Source organism: Lynx rufus, unplaced genomic scaffold (genome assembly GCF_022079265.1).
Source record: "Lynx rufus isolate CCGP_SWC_20201006 ecotype Redwood Valley unplaced genomic scaffold, mLynRuf1.p SCAF_22, whole genome shotgun sequence".
Taxonomy (NCBI): domain Eukaryota; kingdom Metazoa; phylum Chordata; class Mammalia; order Carnivora; family Felidae; genus Lynx; species Lynx rufus.
The window spans coordinates 22,841,065-22,865,594 of NW_025814837.1; the positions used below are offsets into that span (position 1 = coordinate 22,841,065).

General features: G+C 37.6%; 1 protein-coding gene across 1 annotated transcript in view; it reads right to left on the bottom strand.

The window, feature by feature from the left end:
- MYOM1 (myomesin 1) overlaps nt 1-24,530 on the bottom strand; it is a 166,279-nt gene that overhangs the window by 17,892 nt on the left and 123,857 nt on the right. The window contains exons 25-31 of the mRNA XM_047087004.1: nt 11,799-11,955; nt 10,097-10,203; nt 9,934-9,978; nt 4,276-4,412; nt 2,000-2,144; nt 1,218-1,277; nt 855-922 (exon numbers count right to left, since the gene is read on the bottom strand). Of these exons, the coding sequence (XP_046942960.1) occupies nt 855-922; nt 1,218-1,277; nt 2,000-2,144; nt 4,276-4,412; nt 9,934-9,978; nt 10,097-10,203; nt 11,799-11,955 (719 nt within the window). The remainder of the gene's footprint in view (nt 1-854; nt 923-1,217; nt 1,278-1,999; nt 2,145-4,275; nt 4,413-9,933; nt 9,979-10,096; nt 10,204-11,798; nt 11,956-24,530) is intronic.

The following is a 24,530-nucleotide window of genomic DNA, read 5'->3' on the forward strand; positions in this document are numbered from 1 at the left end:
ATAGGCAGAGCACAGAGGCTTTTTGCTTTTTAGGGCAGTGAAAAAACTCTGAATGATGCTACAATGGTGGATACAAGTCATTACATATTTGTCCAAACCCACAGCATATATAATGTCAAGAGTGAACCCTAATGTCAACTATGGACTTTGGGTGATTATCATGTGTCAGTGTAGGATCATCAATTGCAGCAAATGTGCAACTCTGGTGGGGGATGTAACGTAGATGGAGGCTGTACATTTGTGCAGACAGGGCGGGGTATATGGGAAATATCTATATCTTCCCTACAATTTTGCTGTGAACCTAACATTGTTCTAAAAAATGTAAAGTCTTGGGGCGCCTGGGTGGCTCAGTCAGCTAAGCAACCCACCTCAGCTCAGATCATGATTCATGGCTTGTGAGTTTGAGCCCCGCGTCGGGCTCTATGCTGACAGCTCAGAGCCTGGAGCCTGCTTCAGATTCTTTGTCTCCCTCTCTCTCCGCCCCTCCCCTACTTACACTCTGTCTCTGCCTCTCTCTCTCTCAAAAATAAAATAAACATTAAAAAGCTTTTAAAAAAAACCCCACAAAGTCTTAAAAAAAGAAAAGAAGAGCCAGTCCTTATTAGCTGAGGTGTAATGAATAGGAGCCATCATCTTGTCTTCCCATATTTTTATGTTGTTTTATCTTATTTTATGTTTCATTTTACTTTATGCTTCTTACCAACCAATGATTGCAGTAACATTCAGCAGTAAGAATGTGTCACTTAGCATTTTGGTTCAAATGGAGGAGATGAAAAATTGATCTTCCTTTTCTCACATTCTATTTTATCTTTATTTCCCTTATATCAAATATTAAAAACTTATCTACTTCTTACCTTGCATTTCAATAGTACATTACATTCACCAGTCACTTCCCAGCTCAAATACTCAGCAAAATGAGGACCTATAAAATTTTAATGACATCAGTAATCACCCTATTAACCACAAATGCAAAATCAAAGCTCATTCTTAAATTCTAAAGCGATACATGTGTGAAGTGATATTTTAAAATTCAAGATTAATTTTCAAATATTTAAATGGATACATATTTAATAATAAATATTTTCAATTATTTTTTATTTACCAGGGCATTATTAACATAAGCAAAAATAATGCATTTTAACTTGTTATGGAAATAATCTTGGAATATTTTGTTCAAGAAATTGAAGTTATTCTTTTTACTCACTGCCCATTTTTACCTTGTTTCCTGATCCATTCTTGCCGCTGGAATTCAGCTTCTTTCTGGAGCTTTTTATAAACTAAAGATTGAAAAATAAAGAAGTATGAAACTGAGTTGAGTGGTATAAATGTATATGCCAGTCACCGTGCTAAGTGATTTGTACTCATTATTATAACACTCATACATCATGACCCCCTATTTGTTGTAAGTCTTCATGATGAAGAAGTTGGCTTAGAAAGGTTAAGTAAATTGTTTAAGGTCATTGCGCTAGGAAATAGTGAAGCAGTATCGGAAGTTGCAAATGTAGAGATCTGGCCAACCTTCCCAAATGCCACACTTGCTAAATGCCACATTTTACATCTTGGTGGTTTCTACAGTGGCTTATGGCAGCTGACATATAATCTAGTTCTAAAGTATGACTAATTGATTTGGCATACACTACTTTTGCATATTTTTCTTCTTAAGTAATTTAAAGTAAGTACACAATATAAGGTAGGAGCATCGTTTCTGAGATACATATACAGACTTGGCTGTGTTGCAATCTCCTTCACTGGAGAATTTTAGTAATAAATACTTGTTTATATATGAGATGACTGAACTGCAGTCTTCCTTGTGGGCTAAGGATAAATCTGGTGTCTATGAAATGAAGTATTATGGAAAGTATTAACTGAAAACTGGATTCCAACTTTGAAATACAAGAAGCAATTCCTACTGCCTTCCACGCGACTACTTTTGTGCCATCGGTGTTTGCATTGAAGGGAGCAGGGAAATCTTTCAGCTGATGTTTCACAGAATTCGTACCATCTCCAATGAGAACAAGAGTAGAATGGCCAACTGCTTTTCCATCTTGAAGCTGGAAAGTGTATGTGCCCTCATCCTCATCCTGTAGCTTTTCCATGAACATTTCAATTATGCCAGTGTTTCGGTCAACATGCATCTTATATTTCTTCAGTGTGAAAAGGAAAACAGAAATCAGTGAGCTAGATAGGATGAGGATGCCTGATAGAATAAACACAAACTCCAAAGAATTATAATGTTAACACAATTTCTTGTTCACACTTTTTTTAGATGCAAGCTTTCAAAATCTTGTGCCCAGGAAAAGGAAAACATTACATGGAATAGATGACCTTGACCAGAAATGATTACTAAAATCTCTGAAATTTAATTTTTTAAATACAAATAAAGTTTTATTATCCCAAGTCACAAATTTTGTCAAAAACGTGTTTTTAGATTCCCATTTTACCTTCCAGATTACATTGGCTTCAGTTAGCAGAACAATGCAAAAAATAGGCAGCATGCAGATGTGTTTTGGCTTATTCATGATTATATCCCTAGCATCTTGTACAGGCATGGTATATAGCAGGCAATTAATAAATATCTGCTGAATTAACATGTGAATAAAAATGCTTCCAAAGCATTTGAAGTCCATTTGTTCTTAATAAACTGAAATTGCCCTACTGAACTGTGCTTATTTTATCATATTGCTTAGGCAACTTCTTTTCAATGTAAAGATAAATCTTAGCTCTGGCATACAAGCACAAGTTCTATAATGGATTGGAATTAATAAAGTTCTCCTATAACTTGTCACAGAATGAAGGCTCACGTCTGGGATCAACTCTGTGCTGCAATTCATGCCCTAGAGCTTCCCCTGAAGGAAGCCAGTCTCCAACTGAGACCACATTCTTGCTTAGCTGTCATCTACCTTAGCTTGTTTCCCTAATCCCCACTCCTGAGAGTACTCTCCCATAAATCAATTGGAAGAGAAACTTATTTCAGACTGTCCTTCTAAGGAACTTAGCCTAAGACCGTAATTTCCACCCAATGAAATAGTATAAGAACTAATTTCGATGACAATGGGCAGGTCTCCACGTTCAGGGTACGTATGTGTATGTGGGCAACAACATGAAAGCGTATGCGAACACATGAAGGGGAGTGTGTCTATGTGCATGTGTGCATGAGTGGTCAGAGGGTGATGCCAACGCTGCTTTTCCTTCCCCTCCATTGGTCAGGTGATGAGCACACAGTCAATGAGAATATTCTGAAAACAGGGAGAAGATGGGCCACAGTGGACTCTGTGTGACCTATTCGGGCTCTACACACAGTTGCTAAATGAGTTGAAAAGAAATACATTACATATTCTTTTGCTATTTATGTGATTCATTCTCCCCTTCACTAACGAATTCTGAAATGTTTTAAAAACATATCTTGATGAAAGGAGAACAGGTTGTTAACATTGGCCACAAGTCACACTTCTCTCCCATCTTCTGAGTCTCTCATTCATACCCATGATAGCACAGGTAAGAGCCAGAGCTCCTAAACCCAAATTCTTCAGTACCACTGAGTGCTGGCCTGATCCTGGCTCTACTGATATCTAGGGAGGACAAATAAAGTGCAGATGTTGTAACTCTGTCTATAGAAACTATGTGTTGAAAGCAAAGCAAAGAGTAGATACACATAACTACGTATGTAAATAAGATATCAATAGACATACGCACACAGAAGTGTAGAATCAGACCAAGAAGTATAAACCGATACGTGTATTACAAAACTGTAAGAATTTGTGATTCTTCTGAGTCTTTAAAGTTTTTCTTACAATAAAAATGTATTGCATTTTAACCAGAAGACCAATGAAAGATATTTTTACTGTAATTTTTTCTGAGCCATCAGAATAATAGAAGCCATTTCTTCCTCCGTGAAGAACCAAGTTCCTGTTGGGGTTTCTGATGGGAGTATGTGAGTTTAGTTAAGCGTTCTTGCTCCTCTGACTTCTCAGGAGAGCAGCTCCATTTGCACGGGTAACAATACTTCTTGGTTTGCCTGGGACAGTTTTGGTTCTATTGTTGTCCTGGAAAAATTATTACTAGAACCCTCTTTAATTCTCAAAAGTGTCCCAGTTTGGATAATATGATATAGTCAATCTATGTTTTCCTCTCCTTTTTTTTTTTTACATATGAAATGACTTAAACCCCACCACTCCATGCTCAGTGGTTTTCATGACAACTTACCCGCATCTTAATAGGGCTTCCTCAGTACATTCTACAGTGATAAGTTTAGAATCTAAAAAGCGTAAAACATACCGGCCCTTCAAAAATCTCCTTGTCGTTAAATATGTAGGTGACCTTGGTGTTGGCAGATAGCTTCTCAGCCTGCATCCAGAACCGAACCTGGCCTTTCTCCAAAATTTCAACTGCCAACTCTGACTTAACTGGAACAACTATGCACAATAAAAAGAAAAATAGCAATTTTATTGGTAACCAATTGTATTGATACAGATTTTTCAGTGAAAAAAACACTCAACAGAAATGACAATATAGCACCTTGCTTCTGGCAAAGCCTGGAGGCAGTAAGAAAGTTGTAGAGAAAGAACGATATTCAGCGATGGAAGACCTGGATTCTAATCCTGCTGCCACATTGGGCAGGTCATTCCCCTTCTCTGAGTCATAGATGTCTCAACCGTAAAAATGAGGAAGATGAACTTACCTGCAGGGTTCCTTCAGCTAACCTGTGTGACTCTCTACTGTAGCTTTGGTTAGGTTTATTTAGGGACAATAACAAAGTGTGATGAAATAGCCTTGGGCTGGCCCCAGGAGATCTGGAGCCTAGTCCAATGTCAATGTCAGTTCACATATCTGGACCTCAATTGACTCGTTTATAAATGAAGGGGATTGAACTGAATGTCCTAAAGGGTCAAGATAGTTTCCAGCACCAACATTCGATAATCTCAATTGCTTCAAAATATTGGGAAAGGAGTTAAATTTTATTTTTTCCAACAACTTAACTCTCTGTGGACATTCTTTCAAATGTTTTTAAAGATGAATTTTAAAACAGAATTAATTTTGATTATATATATAAGATGAACCAGCTTATCATTTAAACTCTATTCATCCCACTGGTATACCAGTTCATTTAAGTTCTTAGACTAGGCAAAATTTTTCAGAGGCAAATACTTGAGTCACTATTGAGAAGGTATATTAAAATATGGCATGGCTTGCCTCATAAAGAAAGTGAAGAAATCATATGATATCTCTGATTTATACCTGTATCGCTTCAGCCATTTAAGTCTGAATGAAATTTCAGTCTTTGGCTGATATCTCTCAAAGACCATTTTCTAAATTTCTTGTAACTTGAAAGTGTTCTTTATAATGGCTCTTGCAACCAATGGTTTTGTATCAGAGGTGACTCCAGGGCAAACTTTGTGGAAAAGCATGGTTGTTTCTCAAAGTTTAATAGTCCTTCACTTCCTTTAGGAGAAATCATCACCCTTTGCTTTCTCTAAACTGTTCTCAAACTAACCTGAAAATTTCAACACATGCTACATTTTAAATTGTAAGCTTCCCAAACTTGTATGAAATGTATATCAGTATTTCTTTGTACTTATCCTAAAACTATCCTTTCTAAGCTTAAGGGATGCCTATCATTTGCACTATTCCATAGTCACTGTAAAACTCAGTTACAGATTTGTTCCAATGCAGAACTAAAAGGAGGCTCAGATGTCATCTACTGAGGGGTGTCCACGATGGGCAGAAAATGGGCTCTGGTGTCACACCATGCCCTTGGACAGTTATCTTCTCTAAAACCTTGCATTCCTCACTTGCTAACATGGATATTATCTGCCTCATAAGACCACCAAGAAGAGTGAATATCATACCAGAAGACACTAAGACACTGTGAATAATGACCAGTGCTCAAGAAATGTTAGTTCTTTCTCTCTTAATTTACTGATGAAAAAAGTGACCTCCAGGAAAGGTTAGTAACAAATCTGAGTAGCAGAGCTGAGACCAGGGCTATGCCCTCGATTCTGTGCTCCTCCTCGTCCTGGTGTCCACTCTGAAGAACACTAGTGGTTTTCCAGTGTGAACATGTCTGAGTAAGGCACCATGGACAGACTCTAGGCTTGTGAGAGCAGAAGCTAAGCTTTCTCGCTACAGAACACTCCTGCTTGCTACTAGTAACTCTTAAGGGGAATGGAAAGTATAATCTGTCCTAGAAAAGTCTGGAGACCTTGTTCTGGGAAACCTAATACATGAGTGATGAGGTTATCTAAGAGGGCCAGAGTGGTGGTGGAGGAGAAAGGGCATGCCCTCCTGGAAGTTTCAAGCTCCCTTAATATTCACGGTTCTCTCTGAGTAATAGGAAAATCACCAGAGGAAACACTGGCCACCAGTAATTGCCAGAGAGGGTGTGGTGGCAAACAGCAGGTGCACACACAGTAACAGTTCATGTCCTGGTTAGTGACAGACTACTTGGGCTTAACCACGGGTATCCGCTGTGTACCTGTGGTCTAGTTACCTAATCTCTCTGGGCCTCACGGTATACATCTCTACAATTAAATCACCTTAGAACTGAAACTTTTCAGGTCATTGTGGAGTTTAAATGATATACTCCATTTAAGTACCCTATAAATACGCTGGCATATAATAAGTGCTCTATAAATTTGGCTATTAATATTTTTGTACCTCCTTTTTCTTCCAGTTAATTCAACAAAACCCTACAACTACCCCTGATAAAATATAATACACTGATACCTAAAAGGACATACCAAATAGATATAAGTGATGTGTATGTGGTTGCATATACCTGCACACATAGGTACACGTGGGATAATAACCGAGAGATATTATGCAAGCCATTGACGATACTGAAGTATACCTTCCATCATCTCCCTCATAATACCTTGAAATCTTTGGAGAATAAAGTAAGTTTCTCTCAAGAAGGTTGCCTCTGTATACTGCATCTTAATATCAAAGCTGGTAAGACCCACTAGGCTGTTTTCTGTTTTTAGTTTTATACATATTTTTTTTCTTCTTCTCAGTCCTAAATTTCTTTAGGCTCTTTTCTCTGGCAGTTAATTTCCTCCAGCAAAATATCTGGTTTTTTGTATGTTTAAGGCATATGTTTAGTGGTTTTCAAAATATTTTTGAAAACAGCTTAAAGTAGGAGAATTTACTGTGCCAAGGGCTAAAGGAACACCATACTCTTTTTTCACATTCGGTAAGAAGTAAGACCCATTTAAAACTTTACAAAATCTCAAGAAAAGACTTAATTATGTGTCAACATTTACCAGAAGGAAGTGGGCATAAATTGAGAAACTAGATATGCTACTTTGACCCTATCATCAGATCTCTGAAAATATTCATGTAGTGGCCAAGCTGATCTAATAGTGGTGGGGGAAGAAAAGTGTGGGAGCTGTATTATTTAAAATGCTGCTTCGAGGCACTTGGGTGCGTCAGTTGGCTGAGTGTCCAACTCCTGAGTTTGGCTCAGGTCATGATCCCAAGGTCATGGGATTGAGCCCTGCATCTGGCTCTGTGCTGAGCTTGGAGCCTACTTAAGATTCTTTCTCTTTTGCCCCCTCTCTAACACTTATGTGCTATCTCTCTCTGTCTAAAATAAAAAATAACAGGGGCGCCTGGGTGGCGCAGTCGGTTAAGCGTCCGACTTCAGCCAGGTCACGATCTCGCGGTCTGTGAGTTCGAGCCCCACGTCGGGCTCTGGGCTGATGGCTCAGAGCCTGGAGCCTGTTTCCGATTCTGTGTCTCCCTCTCTCTCTGCCCCTCCCCTGTTCATGCTCTGTCTCTCTCTGTCCCAAAAATAAATAAATGTTGAAAAAAAAAATTAAAAAAAAATAAAAATAAAAAAATAAAATAAAATAAAAAATAACATAACATAACATAACATAACATAACATAACATAACATAACATAAAATGCTGCTTCAATGGGCTAAGCAAATCACCCTTGGGTTGGGAGATCTGATACTTGAATGTCAGAGTTTTTAACACATCCTTGAGTTCTCTCTCTCTGCCTACCCAATGCCATACCAGGGCTCTAATAAAAAGGGAACCTCAGTTTGCTACTATTCTCTCCCCTAGAACCAGTAATTTGAGTGATTATGTTTATGCAAAATAAAATATCTCAGCATCCATGACAGTGACATTGGGCAATTACTGCCTCCAAGTCCATAAGATCACTGAACTTCAGGGAGGCTTGAGCACCTCCAAGTCAACACTAACACTCAATATTGTCTCATCTCCATCCTTTAAGCTAAATGTAAATGTCGTTTGGATCAGCTGTTGCCCAGATGCTTTGCCAGTGTTTACTGTCTAACTAGATAAGTGGAAGCTGCTGTTTGTCTCCATTTCTACCAATGTTTGAAAGTAGACCGTGATCACTAATGGCCAGCACAGTGACCCTCTCCTTTACTCCCTACTTCACAGCCCTGGGGACATGAAGGGAGAGCATCCTGTACAGCTTGTAGAAAATCTTCTACAAGTGGGTTTTTTGAGGATCACTATTCTACTTCAATTAGTATTTATGTTTTTCCTGAAGAGCTCAAGGATCAACCAATACTATATTATCTCTCACAGCATCTCTATACAGTAGGTGCTATAAACTATTACAACAGCCATTGCTAGTAAAGATACTAAGTAAGGCACAGGGAAATTAAAATGAGTTTCCCAGGTTCATAGACTGGGTCAAAAGTACTGAATAAGGAGAGTACAGGCCAAATATCTACCTTCCATACAATTAAAAAATGATAATAACTTTTAAGAGACCATGGTATTACTTTTCCAGTTTCATAGTGAATAAGCATACAGACAAAAAATGGTTCTCTCCCAGAATTCAGAAAGTCTGTATCCTACTTTCACACCCCATAAGCATGTTGCTGTGCTGCTTTGTTGAACAAATGTGGTTTTGAACCACTGAGGCCAATAGTCACCAACACTCAGCCTCACAATGGAACAAGCATTCCTTGGTAATGGAAAAGAAGTCAGATAATTGGTTCCAGAGCAGTGTTTGTTTTTTAATCATAGCCTTCACTGGGACTTTCGGGAAAGCTACAGACCTTCCTCCTAGAAAAATGCACATATACAAACATGCAAGGTTTTGTCTATGGTCTGGGATCACGGTATGATTTCCTGAGTTCCTGAAAATTCTGTATCAGTAAAGGAATTATATTTTAGGGACCAAACAGTAAAAAAAAAAAAAAAAAGTCCTGGTTTAAAAGAGTGAGTGTGGATTATCACTCCCTAATTGTTTTCTCAAATTCTAGGGTATAACTTTCTAGATAATCCCCTAGTTTGGTCAATAGATATAAGTGGCAAGAGATCTTATCAGGCCAATGGAACTTTCCGGGTGTCATTTCACACTTCTTTCTCTTCTTTTAGGTGTCAACTGCAAAATTTAATCTTTTATGTGGAAAGTGCTCTATTGAAGAGTTTGTAGATAGTGCAGAGAGATTCTTTTTCTGACTAAGGCATCTTTACCTTATTTTCCAGGAGTTTAAAATGGTAGATAATGTCTTTAGATTATCTTTAATTAGAGGTATGATTCTTCTATTATGTGCTAACATTAAATTGCTCAGGAAGAGGTTGGTTTGCCTAAAAAACATGCGAATTAATGTATCCAGAATTATATAATATATAGGGTTCCAAAATACATAGGCAAAAGGTGAAGAACTTGATTATTCAGCTGTTACACCTACGTAACCTGACACTTCACTATGTCACAGAGCATGTGACATTTTTTCTATGTTAGTATTTGTATCTGTTTAGAACAATGGCAAAGATAAAAGCAGCACTTCTGGAAAGTGCATTTGTAGCTACCAGTCTATATTCCATTGTGTGTTCTCAAGAGCCTCTTGTCTTGACCCTGTCAGAGTTGTCTTCTGACCTATTCCAGAAGTCACCACCTAGCAGGATTGCTAAACTCTGTGAATGTACTGTGGACACTTACTTGGGAACTTGTGTTCTTGGCTGAGAGCTAGTAAACGTTTCAACTCTGTAGGGAGAAAAAAAAAGAACAATTAAACTACTAAAACAAAACTCACCTGATCCCAGAGGATCATTAATGAATCAGAGCAGCATTAGACTTATGAATGGATTGATTTTAAGCTTACCGTCCTCGTCTATCAGGTAGCTTGACGCTATCCCATCCGTGTCTGTTACATCGCAGGAGTAAATACCTATGTCTTCCGTCCCAAGGTCCTTGAAGGTCATTTTTGTCCTGCAGAACAGAATACTCTTGTTAAGAAGGGAGGCTGTCCAGGGTCTGTGGGCTGGCGTCCTGTACTGTTCCAGGTGATTACCTATGTGACTTCCTTCATGGGGAGCACTTGCTCCTAACTCCCTTACTGACGTAAAACCTGCACATTCCTGCAGCTTCTAGGAAGACTTTCCTGACCCCCTCCTGGGGCTGCAAGGATGACAGGGGGACAGGAGTGGGGAGCTGGTACAAACCTCCCATCCCCAAGCTATGTTGCATATCAATGCCCATCCCCCAGAAAGATATTTTTAACTGATCAGCCCTTGCTGGGGGAAACTAAAAAAACATTTTCCTCCACAGGGCAGAACTTTCTGTTGACAACTCCAAGTGCCCCTCTTATGTTAGTTAACCTCTGAACTTTCCTTTTTGAGGTTATCATACTGTATTGGTATTACCTATTTTATTATACGTATGCCTCCACTATATAGTCATTGTGCCTTTAGGGACGAGATATGTTTTATTTCCTGTTGTGTCTCCCAGCATCCAATAGTTTTCTGACACATAATATGTGCTTAGTAAATATTTGTGGAATGAATAAATGAATGGGTCAATGGTTTAGTTCACTGTTTTCTAACTTTGGTGAGTGATGTTGCTATTCAGTGTCTAAGATCAGCCAAACATAAATGTGAGCCAAGTGCACAAATTGGAAGAAAAAATGTATAGTTTGATTGCCTTTTCTTTAATCAGATTTATGTTTTACTTCAAGTACTTTATAGCACGCTGATGGAAAAATGTCTTTTAGTTATATTCAATATGTCCTTGTCATCCTCCAACAAAATTACTATTTCTTTATTTTTGAGATATTTTGGGCGTCTTTGTAATAAAAATAATACTTAAAAGCATTTTGCTTTACCAAATGCAATCCAATATGGTTGGAACTATAAAAATATAAAACTTGCTAAACAAGGCAAAGTAAAAAGAAAACTTAAAATCTTGGATGTGAAAGAAGTAATTGATCACAAAATTAATCTTCGATCTCTCCCATTTTATAGAAAAAGAAATTGGAGGCCCATGGAAGTTCAAAGCTACCCCAGGTCACAGAGCTGGCCCCTCGTAGGGCTAGGGCTAGAACTCATCTGTCCTCTGCTTTCCAAACAAGGTTCATTCCAGTGTATTATTATGTCATTCTTAAGTGGGGGTGAAAAAAACAGACGAGATTATAACTATTTCGTTTAATTCACTATAACTTGAATCAGCAAGCAGCAAGTTCTTCCTTGCTCCCTCCCCATAAGCATCCTCACCATTACTTTAAGATTATGAAGTTTCATAAAATAATGAAAAGCATCATTAAAGCTGACTTTTAAAATGTCAATTAAGGCTTTTCCAACATCGCAAATTTGATAACATATAAGAAAGCTTTTTAAATGAAATAATATGAAAGTAGGATTGTTATTTTTTAAGGTTGACATTATTACTTTTTACATGACCAAATATAAAATATTTGTGATTTCATCCCCTTATGCCAAGTATTTGAGATAGAAAGCGAAGCGCTTAACTTCACTCTCCTATCATTAAAGGAAACAGACCCATTTAATTTTGATTGAAATGGTACATACTTGTTGCCTTTGCTCTCAACGTCTAATCGTGGAGAGCCCTCAGTGGATACATAATCTTTGGACCAGTTGAACTGAGAATTTGGAGTCATCTGATCACATTCAAAATTCAATGAAATTACGCCATCATCATCCACATTTACAACAACCTCTTTGGTTCCTAGAAGATCCAAAACAAGGCACTGATTATTTCCTAATAGAAATCAACAAAGTGAGAATTCCTTACTTTGGGATCCGTTATTTTAGCCTTCAAGCAGGGCCTTGAGCCTGTGCAAGAGAAAAGACCCAACTGCTCACTATGGATGGACAAGCCTGCATCCTGCTCTACAATTCAACTTCTATACTGCAACATGGAATTTAATTAATGTGCCATATTTTTCAGGTAGAGATACCACCAGTCTAGGGCTGAATAAAAATTGCTTGATGTGACTTAAAGTACAGTTATAGGAGCAAGTTGGTCATAATAAGGAGGACAAGGCAGCCCTGGGCAAAAGGAAAGTTGAATGATCCTTGTTAGGACTGAATTGAGGACTTTTGCTTCAATAACACCCATACCCAGCTACTCATCAGGAAAGGATAGATAATAGATAAAGAAACCAAAGGGGAGAAACAGAGGTAGTAAAAATTGCCTATAGTTACATGATTAAAGTTTGTAAATCATTTAAAAAATGATGAAATACATGGAAACTTGTTCTGTTTATCAAGTAAGCATATATAAATCTAAAGATGCCCCTCTAGATTAGAATGACAGCAATCTAGACATGACTGTTATTGAACTGTATGGAATTTAAATGGAAATTAATTTCAAGAGATCCAGATGTTTCAAGAAGATTGGTTTTTAGCTTTTAAAAGAAAACAATTCAGTGCTCGCTTCGGCAGCACATATACTAAAATTAAAAGAAAACAATTCAGTTAGTGTTTTGAGTTCTTATGTTTTTGTGAGTTATAATAAATTGCACCTGCATCTAATCTGGGGATTCAAAGAGTTTGTACAGCACATAAAACATTCACATCTATGCATAAATCCAGTTTGAAAGGTAAAATACTCTTCTAAAATTGACACTCATTCAGTTACCAGTCTAAACTCAGTTTGTTTCCATATGTTAGGAAAAATATATTCAATCTAAGAAAGGTACAGGTTTGTTTTTTTTAAAGCATTAAAAGGGGCACCTGGGTGGGTTAGTCTGTTAAGTGTCTGACTCTTGACTTTGGCTCCTCAAGTCACGATCTCACAGCTCATGGGTTCGAACCCCTCATCAGGCTCTGCACTGATGGTGTGGAGTCTGTGTGGGATTCTCTCTCTCTCTGACCCTCCCCTGCTCTCTCTTAAAATAAATAAATATGGCACAAAAACAGACACACAGACCAATGGAATAGAATAGAAACCCCAGAACTAGACCCACAAACGTATGGCCAACTCATCTTTGACAAAGCAGGAAAGAACATCCAATGGAAAAAAGACAGCCTCTTTAACAAATGGTGCTGGGAGAACTGGACAGCAACATGCAGAAGGTTGAAACTAGACCACTTTCTCACACCATTTACAAAAATAAACTCAAAATGGATAAAGGACCTAAATGTGAGACAGGAAACCATCAAAACCTTAGAGGAGAAAGCAGGAAAAGACCTCTCTGACCTCAGCCGTAGCAATCTCTTACTCGACACATCCCCAAGGGCAAGGGAATTAAAAGCAAAAGTGAATTACTGGGACCTTATGAAGATAAAAAGCTTCTGCACAGCAAAGGAAACAACCAACAAAACTAAAAGGCAACCAACGGAATGGGAAAAGATATTTGCAAATGACATATCGGACAAAGGGCTAGTATCTAAAATCTATAAAGAGCTCACCAAACTCCACACCCGAAAAACAAATAACCCAGTGAAGAAATGGGCAGAAAACATGAATAGACACTTCTCTAAAGAAGACATCCGGATGGCCAACAGGCACATGAGAAGATGTTCAGCGTCGCTCCTTATCAGGGAAATACAAATCAAAACCACACTCAGGTATCACCTCACGCCAGTCAGAGTGGCCAAAATGAACAAATCAGGAGACTATAGATGCTGGAGAGGATGTGGAGAAACGGGAACCCTCTTGCACTGTTGGTGGGAATGCAAATTGGTGCAGCCGCTCTGGAAAGCAGTGTGGAGGTTCCTCAGAAAATTAAAAATAGACCTACCCTATGACCCAGCAATAGCACTGCTAGGAATTTATCCAAGGGATACAGGAGTGCTGATGCATAGGGGCACTTGTACCCAATGTTCATAGCAGCACTCTCAACAATAGCCAAATTATGGAAAGAGCCTAAATGTCCATCAACTGATGAATGGATAAAGAAATTGTGGTTTATATACACAATGGAATACTACGTGGCAATGAGAAAAAATGAAATATGGCCTTTTGTAGCAACGTGGATGGAACTGGAGAGTGTGATGCTAAGTGAAATAAGCCATACAGAGAAAGACGGATACCATAAGGTTTCACTCTTATGTGGATCCTGAGAAACTTAACAGGAACCCATGGGGGAGGGGAAGGAAAAAAAAAAAAAAGAGGTTAGAGTGGGAGAGAGCCAAAGCATAAGAGACTGTTAAAAACTGAGAACAAACTGAGGGTTGATGGGGGGTGGGAGGGAGGGGAGGGTGGGTGATGGGTATTGAGGAGGGCACCTTTTGGGATGAGCACTGGGTGTTGTATGGAAACCAATTTGTCAATAAATTTCATATATAAAAAAAATAAAAAATAAAAAAAAAATAAATAAAAAAAATAAAAACTGAGAACAAACTGAGGGTTGATGGGGGGTGGGAGGGAGGGGAGGGTGGGTGATGGGTATTGAGGAGGGCACCTTATGGGATGAGCACTGGGTGTTGTATGGAAACCAATTTGTCAATAAATTTCATATATATATAAAAAAATAAACTTATCTTTATTAAATTAAAAAATAAATAAATAAATAAATAAACTTAAAAAGAAAGCATTAAAAAAGTCTTCCAATAGATACTGCCAAAAGACTGAAGTTTTTCTCTCTAAATTGTAAGAAGTCAGCATCCTGGCTTACTGTACAGTAAAACTTGTCAGGGGGAAAAAATTGCAAAACTCCTCCCAGGGGAAGGCCAAAAGAAAATGAGTGCCCAAATTGTGCATGGCAACATGAAGATCTTGGTTCCTAAGCCAGGCAGTTGATTTAATTTGTGTCCTTACTGATGGCAGTGTGTGCTTCAATTATAAACTCCCAAAAAGTGATTTTTAACACATGGAATGGCTAGAGAAGACTACTTCTAGTGATTTTTAAAATTACTTTTTAGGGGCGCCTGGGTGGCGCAGTCGGTTAAGCGTCCGACTTCAGCCAGGTCACGATCTCGCGGTCCATGAGTTCGAGCCCCGCGTCAGGGTCTGGGCTGATGGCTCAGAGCCTGGAGCCTGTTTCCGATTCTGTGTCTCCCTCTCTCTGCCCCTCCCCCGTTCATGCTCTGTCTCTCTCTGTCCCAAAAATAAATAAACGTTGAAAAAAAAAATTACTTTTTAAAAAACAAACAAAGGGCTATTTTCATATTTGGCTATAAACTGAAATAATGATCAAATAAAGACTTAATTATATTTAAGTGAAATGTCCCCCATGTATTACTTCTAAAGGGCTGAGTCTACTCTACTGAAAGTTGCAGACCATATTTTAGTTCTACTCCTGATAACATATGATGAATCCTTACCATCCATTATTGTATAACAAATAGTGAGAAAGTCCTCTCATTAAAACTTAAGAAAAGACTAACACCTAAGAGTGTGGAGGTTGAGGCAGTGTTAGAATACACGGCATGGTTGAGTCACAGAGAGAGTACAAATAAGAAAACTTCTGTGTATCTGTGTTGTTATGAAGAGGAAAGAAATGACAGAGGTTGACTAAACCTTCCTTGCTATTTGCATAATATCTATTTTGGAGGCATGATGGATTATTCATATTAATCATTCATTGTCTGATCTGTAATCCCTTTTAAAAGGAAGTGAATCATCCATAAGCTTGCTGTTTATTATACTAGAGGCATGATTTAAGTTTACAACAGAAAAAAATATTGCTTAGGTCAAGAATTGTGAGGTTTGTTTTTATTAAAGTGAAAGATTTTACTTCATTGCAAAGGAGTTACAAAACTGAAAGAATATGAATAGTATATAATTGGCTTAGCTGTTTTCTCAATTCCACAGCTAGCCTTTGTGCAGTAACACTTCATCCATCTGGAACCTTGCCCAAAACCAAGAAGTAAGGAAAACAAGCCCCTAAGTGGCAGTGCTGATGTGACAAAGTCCACACACTAGTATTCCTGAACACTCACTGAAGAATTCTGTAGATCGTCACTTGGAATCTATTTAAACTTCACTTCGAGAAAGTTGGTTGGTTGGTTGGTTTCTGTCAGCAGATTAAACCCCCAAAGCACAGGGAAGCAAAAAACTACTCTCAGCAGGTACACTGAGAATAAGGAAAATGACAGCAAGAGAGGAGGCAGAAAACATAAATGTAGGCATAAAGGCATATTTAAAGAGGGACAAATGGCTCCTCACTCCTTAATGACATCACTGTATTCCAACACTGTACAATAAATAAGGTTGATCTTTATGGCCCTGAGTCACACCGAAAGAGGTAAATAAGATTCAGTACACTGCATCCAAGGTTGAAAAGTACATACTAAAATGTCCAATCTATTTCAAAAGACTTTGTATCAAAGAGTTTTAGAATGTATTTTCAAATCTTAATGCTTCAGCAGTAAATTCTCAGGTAAATAGAACAACCGGGAATTTAAAACAATAATTTATTCAGGTTTTTTTTTTTTATTGAGGAAAATTTAGTCTATAACATGTAAGTTTCACAGATGGCTAACAGACATATGAAATGATGCTCAACATCACTCATCATCAGGGAAATACAAATGAAAACCATGATGAGATATCACCTCACACCTGTCAGAATGGCTAAAATTAATAACACAGGAAACAACAGATGTTGGTGAGGATGTGGAGAAAGGGGAACCCTCTTGCACTGTTAGTGCAAATGCAAACTGGTGCAGCCACTCTGCAGAACAGTATGGAGGTTCCTCAAAAAGTCAAAAATAGAACTACCCTGTGACCCAGCAATTGCATTACTAGGTATTTACCTAAAGAATAAAAAAGTACTGATTTGGGGCGCCTGGGTGGCGCAGTCGGTTAAGTGTCCGACTTCAGCCAGGTCACAATCTCACGGTCCGTGAGTTCAAGCCCCGCATCAGGCTCTGGGCTGATGGCTCAGAGCCTGGAGCCTGTTTCTGATTCTGTGTCTCCCTCTCTCTCTGCCCCTCCCCCATTCATGCTCTGTCTCTCTCTGTCCCAAAAATAAATAAAAAACGTGGAAAAAAAATTAAAAAAAAAAAAGTACTGATTTGAAGGGACACATGCACCTTGACATTTACAGAAGCATTATCAACAATAGCCAAGGTATGGAAAAAGCCCAAATGTCCACTGACTGATGAATAAATATAGAAGATGTGGTGTATATATACAATGGAATATTACTCAGCCATCAAAAAGAATGAAATCTTGCCATTTGCCACAACATGGATGGAGCTAGAATTCTCCAGTGAGTGTTCAGAAATACTAGTGTGTGGACTTTATGCTAAGTGAAACAAGTCAGTCAGAGAAAGACAAATACCATAGGTTTCACTCATATGTGGAATTTAAGAAATAAGACAGATGGACATAGTGGAAGGGGGGAAAGAGGAGAGGGAGGAAAACCATAAGAGATACTTAACTACAGAGAAAAAACTGAGGGTTGATGGAGGGGAGGGCAACAGGGGATGGGCTAAATGGGTGATGAGTATTAAGGAGGGCACTTATTGTGATAAGCACTGGGTGTTCTATGTAGGTGATGAATCACTAAATTCTACTCCTGAAACCAGTATTACACTATATGTTAACTAAATAGAATAAAAACTTACACAAACAAATAAAAACTGCTGATAACCAGACTTTAAAAGGAAGGAAGGAAGGAAGGAAGGAAGGAAGGAAGGAAGGAAGGATGAAAGGAAGGAGGGAGGAGGAAGGAAGGAAGGAAGGAAGGAAGGAAGGAAGGAAGGAAGGAAGGAAGGAAGGAATAAAGAAAGATTATATAAGGTTCAGGTATGCAACACACAAATTTAATATCTGTATGTAGTACAAAGTGATCACCACTAAAAGTCTAGTTACCATCCATCACCATGCAATTGATCCCCTCTACTTATTTTTCCCACTCCCACCCTTGTTCCCCTCTGGTAATCTCCAATTCATCTTCTGTACTATGAGTTTGCTTTTGTTTTGTTTGTTCATTTAAGTTTTTAGATTCCATATGAGTGATATCATATATCTGTCTTTCTCCATCTGACTGACTTCACTAAGCATAATATCTTTGAGGTCCACCCATGTTGTCACAAATGACAATATTGCATTCTTTTTATGGATGAGTAGTACTCAATTGTATATATATACCACATCTTCTTTACCAATTTATCCATCAGTGGACATTTAGGCTGTTTCCACTTCTTGGCTATTATAAATAATGCTGCAAAGAACAAAGGGATGATTATATTTTTTTTCAAATCAGTGTTTTTGTATTCTTTGGACAAATACCCAGAAGTTGAATAGCTGGATTATATGGTAGCTCTATTCTTAATTTTTTTAAGGAATTTTCCATATTTTCTTTTCCACAGTGGCTGCACCAATTTACATTTCCACAGTGTTTGAGGGTTCTCTCTTCTCCATGTCCTCTCCAACATCATTATTTCTTGTCTTTTTGATAATAGCCATCCTAACCATTGTGAAGTGATATCACGTTATTGTTTTGGTTTGCATTTCCCTACTAATTAGTGATGTTGAACATCTTTTAATGTGCATGTTGGCCATCTATATGTCTTTGGACAAATGTCTAGTCTATTCAGATCCTCTGCCCATTTTTAAAAAGATTTTTACGTAATCTTTACACCCAATGTGGGGCTTGAACTTACAACCCTGAGATCAAGAGTCACAAGCTCCACCAACTGAACCAGCCAGGTACCCCTCTGTCCATTTTTTTAATCAAGTTGCTTGTTTTTTGTTGTTGAATTGTACGAATTCTTTGTATGTTTTGAATATTAATCCCTTGTCAGATACATGGTTTGCAAAAATCTTCTCCCATTCAGTATGTTGCCTTTTTGTTTCGATGATGGTTTCTTTCACTAGCAGATTTTTAGCTTAATGTAATCAATTTTTTTCTTTTTTGGCTTTTGTTTCCCTTGTCTTTGGAGTCAGATCCACAAAAACATTGCTAAGACCAATATCGAGGATCTTACTGCCTATTTCCTTCCATGAATTGTAGTTTCAGGTCTTGCATCCACATCTTTAATCCATTTTGAGTTAATTTTTTTGTATGGTGCAAGATAGTGATCTAGTTTCATTCTTTTATGTGTGGCTGTCCATTTCTCCCAACACCACTTATTGAAGATATTCTCCTTTTTCCATTGCATGTTCTTGTCTCCTTTGTTGTAAATTAATTATCCATATATGTGTGAGTTTATTTCTGCACTCTCAATTCTGTTCCATTGGTCTGTGTGTCTGTTTTTATGCTGATACCATACCATTTTGATTCCTATAGCTTTGTAGTATTTTTGAAATCAAGGAGCATAATATCTCCAACTTTGTACCCCTTTCTCAAGACTGCTTTAGTTATTTTGTATTTTTGTGGTTCCATGCAAATTTTAGGATTACTAGTTCTAGTTCTAGTTCTGTGAAAAAGTGCCATTGTAACTTTGATAGGGAATGCACTGAATCTGTAGATTGATTTGGGTAGTATGGACATTTTAACAATATTAATTCTTCCAATCCATGAACATGGTATATCCATTTGTCTGTTTCATCTTCAATTTTTTTCAATATCTTAAAGCTTTCAGAGTATAGGTCTTTCACCTCTTTAGTTAAATTTTTCCTGGGTATTTTATTCTCTTTTTTAATGTTGTTTTTTTTTTTTTTTTTTTGAGAGAGAGAGACAAAGTGCAAGTGGGGAAGGGACAGAGAGAGGGAGGCACAGAATCCAAAGCAGGCTGCAGGTTCTGAGCTGTCAGCATACAGCCTGACAGAGGGCTCGAACTCATAAGCTGTGAAATGATGACCTGAGCCGAAGTTGGATGCTTAACCAACTGAGCCACCCAGGCACCCCTTAATGCAATTGTAAATGGGACTGTTTTCTAAATTTTTCGTTCTGATAATTTGTTAGTGTATAGAAACACCACAGATTTCTGTATGTTGATTTTGTATCCTGCTACTTTACTGAATTCATTTACTAGCTCTAACAGTTGTGTGTGTGTGTGTGTGTGTGTGTGTGTGTGTGTGTGTAGTCTTGTGAGTTTTCTATGTATAGTATCATGTTATTTACAGACAGTGACAGTTTTACTTCTTCCTTTATAATTTGGATGCCTTTTATTTCTTTTTCTTGCTGTGGCTAGGATGCCAACTACTATATTGAATAAAACTGGTGGGAGTGAGAATCCTGGTCTCATTCCTGATCTTAGAGGAAAAGCTTTCAGCTTTTCACCATGGAGTATAATGTTAACTGAAAGCTTGTCATATATGGCCTTTATTATGTTGAAGTACATTCTAATCTATACTCACTTTGTTAAGAGCTTTTATCATAAATGGATGTTGAATTTTGCCAAATGCTTTTTTTGCACCTGTTGAGATGGTCATATATTTTTTATCCTTTATTTCGTCAGTGTGGTGCATCATGTTTATTGATTTGTGGGTTTTGAACCATCCTCGTATCCCTGGAATAAATCCTACTAGATCACGGTGGATGATTCTTTTTAATGTATTGTTGAACTTGGTTTGCTAAGGATTTTTGTTTAGGATTTTTGCATCAATGTTTATCAATAATATGGGGCTGTAATTTTCTTTTTCTGTGGTGTTATCTGGTCTTGGGATCAAGTAATGCTGGCCTCATAAAATAAATTTGGAAGTGTTCCCTCCTCTTCAATTTTTTGGAAGAGTTTGAGAAGGATAGGTATCAAATCTTTGAATATTTGATAGAATTCACCAGTGAAGCTGTTCTGGCCTGGACTTCTGTTTGTTGGGAGGTTTTTGATAACTGATTCCATTTTCTTACTAGTAATTAGTATATTTTCTATAGCTTCATGAATCAGTCTTGTATGGAAGATTGTATGTTTAGAGGAATTTGTCTATTTCTTCTATGTGGCCCTCTATGTTGGTGTATAATTTTTCATAGTCTCTTATGATCCTTCATATTTCTGTGGTGTCAGTTGTAACTTCTTCTAATTTTGATTTCTAATTTTGTTTATTTTTCCCTTCATGAGCATAGCGAAAGGTTTGTCAGTTTTGTTTACTTTTTCAAAGAACCAGCTCTAAGTTTCACTAATCTTCTGTATTTTTTTCCTAGTCTCTATTTCATTTATTTCCATTCTGATCTTTACTATTCCCTTCCTTGTACTTACTTTATGCTTTGTTTGTTCTTTTTCTAGCTCCTTTAGGTGTAAAGTTAGATTGTTTATTTGAGATTTTTCTTGTTTCTTGAGGTAGACCTATATTGCTAAGGTATTTCCTCTTAGAGCCATTTTTGCTGCATCCCCAAGGTTTTGGTATGTAATTTCTGGTTTCACTTCTCTAGGTTTTTTTTTTTAATATCTGCTTTGATTATTTTGATGACCCAGTGGTTGTTCAGTAGCATGTTGTTTAATCTCCACATTTTTGTAATTTTCTGAGTCTTCTTCTTATAATTGATTTCTAGTTGCAAGCCATTGTGGTCACAGAAAATAGTCGATGTGATTTCAATGCTCTTGAATTTACTGACACTTGTTTTGTGGCCTAACATGTGATCTATCCTAGAAAATGTTTCATGTGCAGTTGAGAAGAATATTCAGTTGCTTTTAGATGGAATGTTCTGTATATATCTATTGAGTCCCTCTAGTCTAATATATCATTTAAGGCTGATGTTTCCTTATTAATTTTGTTTGGATGATCTAACCATTGATACAAGTGTTAAAGTTCCCTACTATTATTGTACTGCTATAAATTTTTCCCTTTAGGTCTGTTAATATTTTCTTTATATATCTTGGTGCCCCTATTATGGGTGAATATATATTTAAATGCCCTTGTCTATTATTACAGTCTTTGTTTTAAAGTCTCTTTTTTTCTGGTATGAGTATTGCTACTCCAGCTTTCTTTTCATTTCCATTTGCATAGAATGTCTTTTCCCATCCCTTCCCATCAGTCTTTGTGTGTCTTTAAATCTGAAGTGTATCTTTAGATCTGTAGACAGCACATAAATGGGTCTTGTTGGGGTGTTTTTGTTTGTGTGTGTGTGTGTGTGTGTGTGTGTGTGTGTGTGTGAGAGAGAGAGAGAGAGACAGAGAGAGAGAGAGAGAGAGAGAGAGAGAGAGAGAGAGAGAGAAAGCAGGGGAGGGGCAGAGGGAGAGGGAGAGAGACTATTAAGCAGGATCTACAACCAGCCCAGTATGGAGCCCAATGCAATGCTTGATCCCATGACAGTGAGAGCAGGACCTGAGCCAAAATAAAGAATCAGATGCTTAACTGACTGAGACAGTCAGATGCCCTAAAATGGGTCTTGATTTTTTTTTTAGCCATTCCACCACTCTATATCTTATTTTTATTTTTTAAAGTTTATTTATTTATTTTGAGAAAGAGAGGGAGAGAATGAGAGAGAGAGCAAGCACATGGGCAGGGGAGTGGCAGAGAGAGAGGGAGAGAGAATCCCAAGCAGGCTCTGCACCATCAGTGTGGAGCCTGACGTGAGGCTCAAACCCACGAACTATGAATCGTGATTTGAGCCAAAACCAAGAGACAGATTCTCAACTGCATGAGCCACCCAGGTGCCCCTTCCACCACTCTATCTTTTGACTGAACAGTGTAGTCCATTTACATTTAAAGTAATTATTGATAGAGATGTTCTTATTGCTATTTTGTGCATTGCTTTCTGGCTGTTTTGTAGTTCCTCTCTGTTCCTTTTTTCTTCTCTTTCTCTCTTCCCTTGTGGTTTGATGGTTTTCTTCAGAATTATATTTAGGTTTCTTCTCATTTTTTAAATGTATTTACCATAGGTTTTTGCTTTGTAGTTACTGTGAGGTGCATATATAATTTTCTATGTATATAACAGTGTGTTTTGAGTGATAGCAACTTAAATTTGAACATATTCCAAAACTTTACATTTTTCTCTCACCCACACATTTTTATTTTTGATGTCACATTTTACATCTTTTTATTTATGCATCCCTTAACTGATTATTGTAGTTTTAATTAATTTTAACTATTTTTGTCTTTTAACCTTCATACTTGCTTTATAATGGATGTATCCACTATCTTTACTACATATTTACCTTTTCCAGTGAGATTTTTACTTTGTTATACATTTTCTTATTATTAATTAGTGCCATTTCTTTTTGGTTTTGAGAAGTCTCTTTTACATTTCTTGCAAGACTAGTTTAGTGTAATGAACTTTAGCTTTTGCTTATCTGGAAAACTCTTAATCTCTCCTTCAATTCTGAATGATAACATTGCCAGGTAGAAAATTCTTGGTTGAGAATTTTTTTCTTTCAGCATTTTGAATATGTTGTGCCACTCTCTTCTGGCTCACAAAGTTTCTGCTGAAAATTTTGCTGATAGCCTTATGGGCTTTCCCTTGTACACAATAAGTTGTTTTTCTCTTGCTACTTTTAAGAGTCTCTCTTTAATTTTTAACCTTCTAATTACAGTGTGTCTTAGTGTGAATTTCTTTGGGTTCATCTTATTTGGAACTCTCTGGGCTTCCTGAACTTGTATGTCTGTTTCCTTCCCCAGATTGGGCAAGTTTTCATCTGTATTTCTTCAGTAAGTTTTCTGGCCCTTTCTCTTTCTCTTCTCCTTCTGGGACCCCAATACTGCAAATGTTATTCCTCTTGATGTTGTCCTAGAGATCCCTTAAGGTATCTTCATATTTTTAAATTCTTCTTTCTTTTTACTACTCTGTCTGGGTGAGTTCTATTGCTTTGTCTTCCAGCTCATTGATCTGATATTTGGCTTCATCCAGTCTGCTGTTGAATCCCTCTACTGTATTTTTCAGTTTAGTTACTATATTCTTCAGCTTTGTAACTTCAATTTGGAATTTTCCTTATATTTTCTGTGTCTTTGTTGAGGCTCTCACTATGTTAACTCATTGTTTACCTGAGTTCAGTGAACCTCTTTATGGCCATTACTTTAAACGCTGTATGAGGTATAATGCTTATCTCCGTTTCATTAATGTCTTCTTCTGATGTTTTGTCTTATTCTTTCATTTAGAACATAATCTTCTGTCCTTTAATTTTTTTTTTCCTGACTCTCTGTGTTTGTTTTTATGTATTAGACAAATCAGCTACTGCTCCTGGTCTTGAAGGAGTGGTCTTGTGTAGATGTCATGTGGAGCCCAGAAGTGCAACCCCTTCTGACCACCAGAGCTAGATGCTCAAGGGACATTCCTTTTTTGGACTGCATATACTCATGTTCTGTGGCAGGTCTGTGTCTACAGCTGGGCTGTGGGCGGGGCTGGTGTCTGGGCCAGCTGCAATACATGGCTGTGCTGTGGCATTGTTCAGGTGTCTGAATGGCCAAATTTGATCCCAAACTCATGCAACTTGAAGAATAAGAAAACCCTGCTTAGTTGCTGTCTCAATTGTCCCAATTACTGAGAGAAGACTATAGAATTATCTTGTTGACTTATTCTGGAGAAT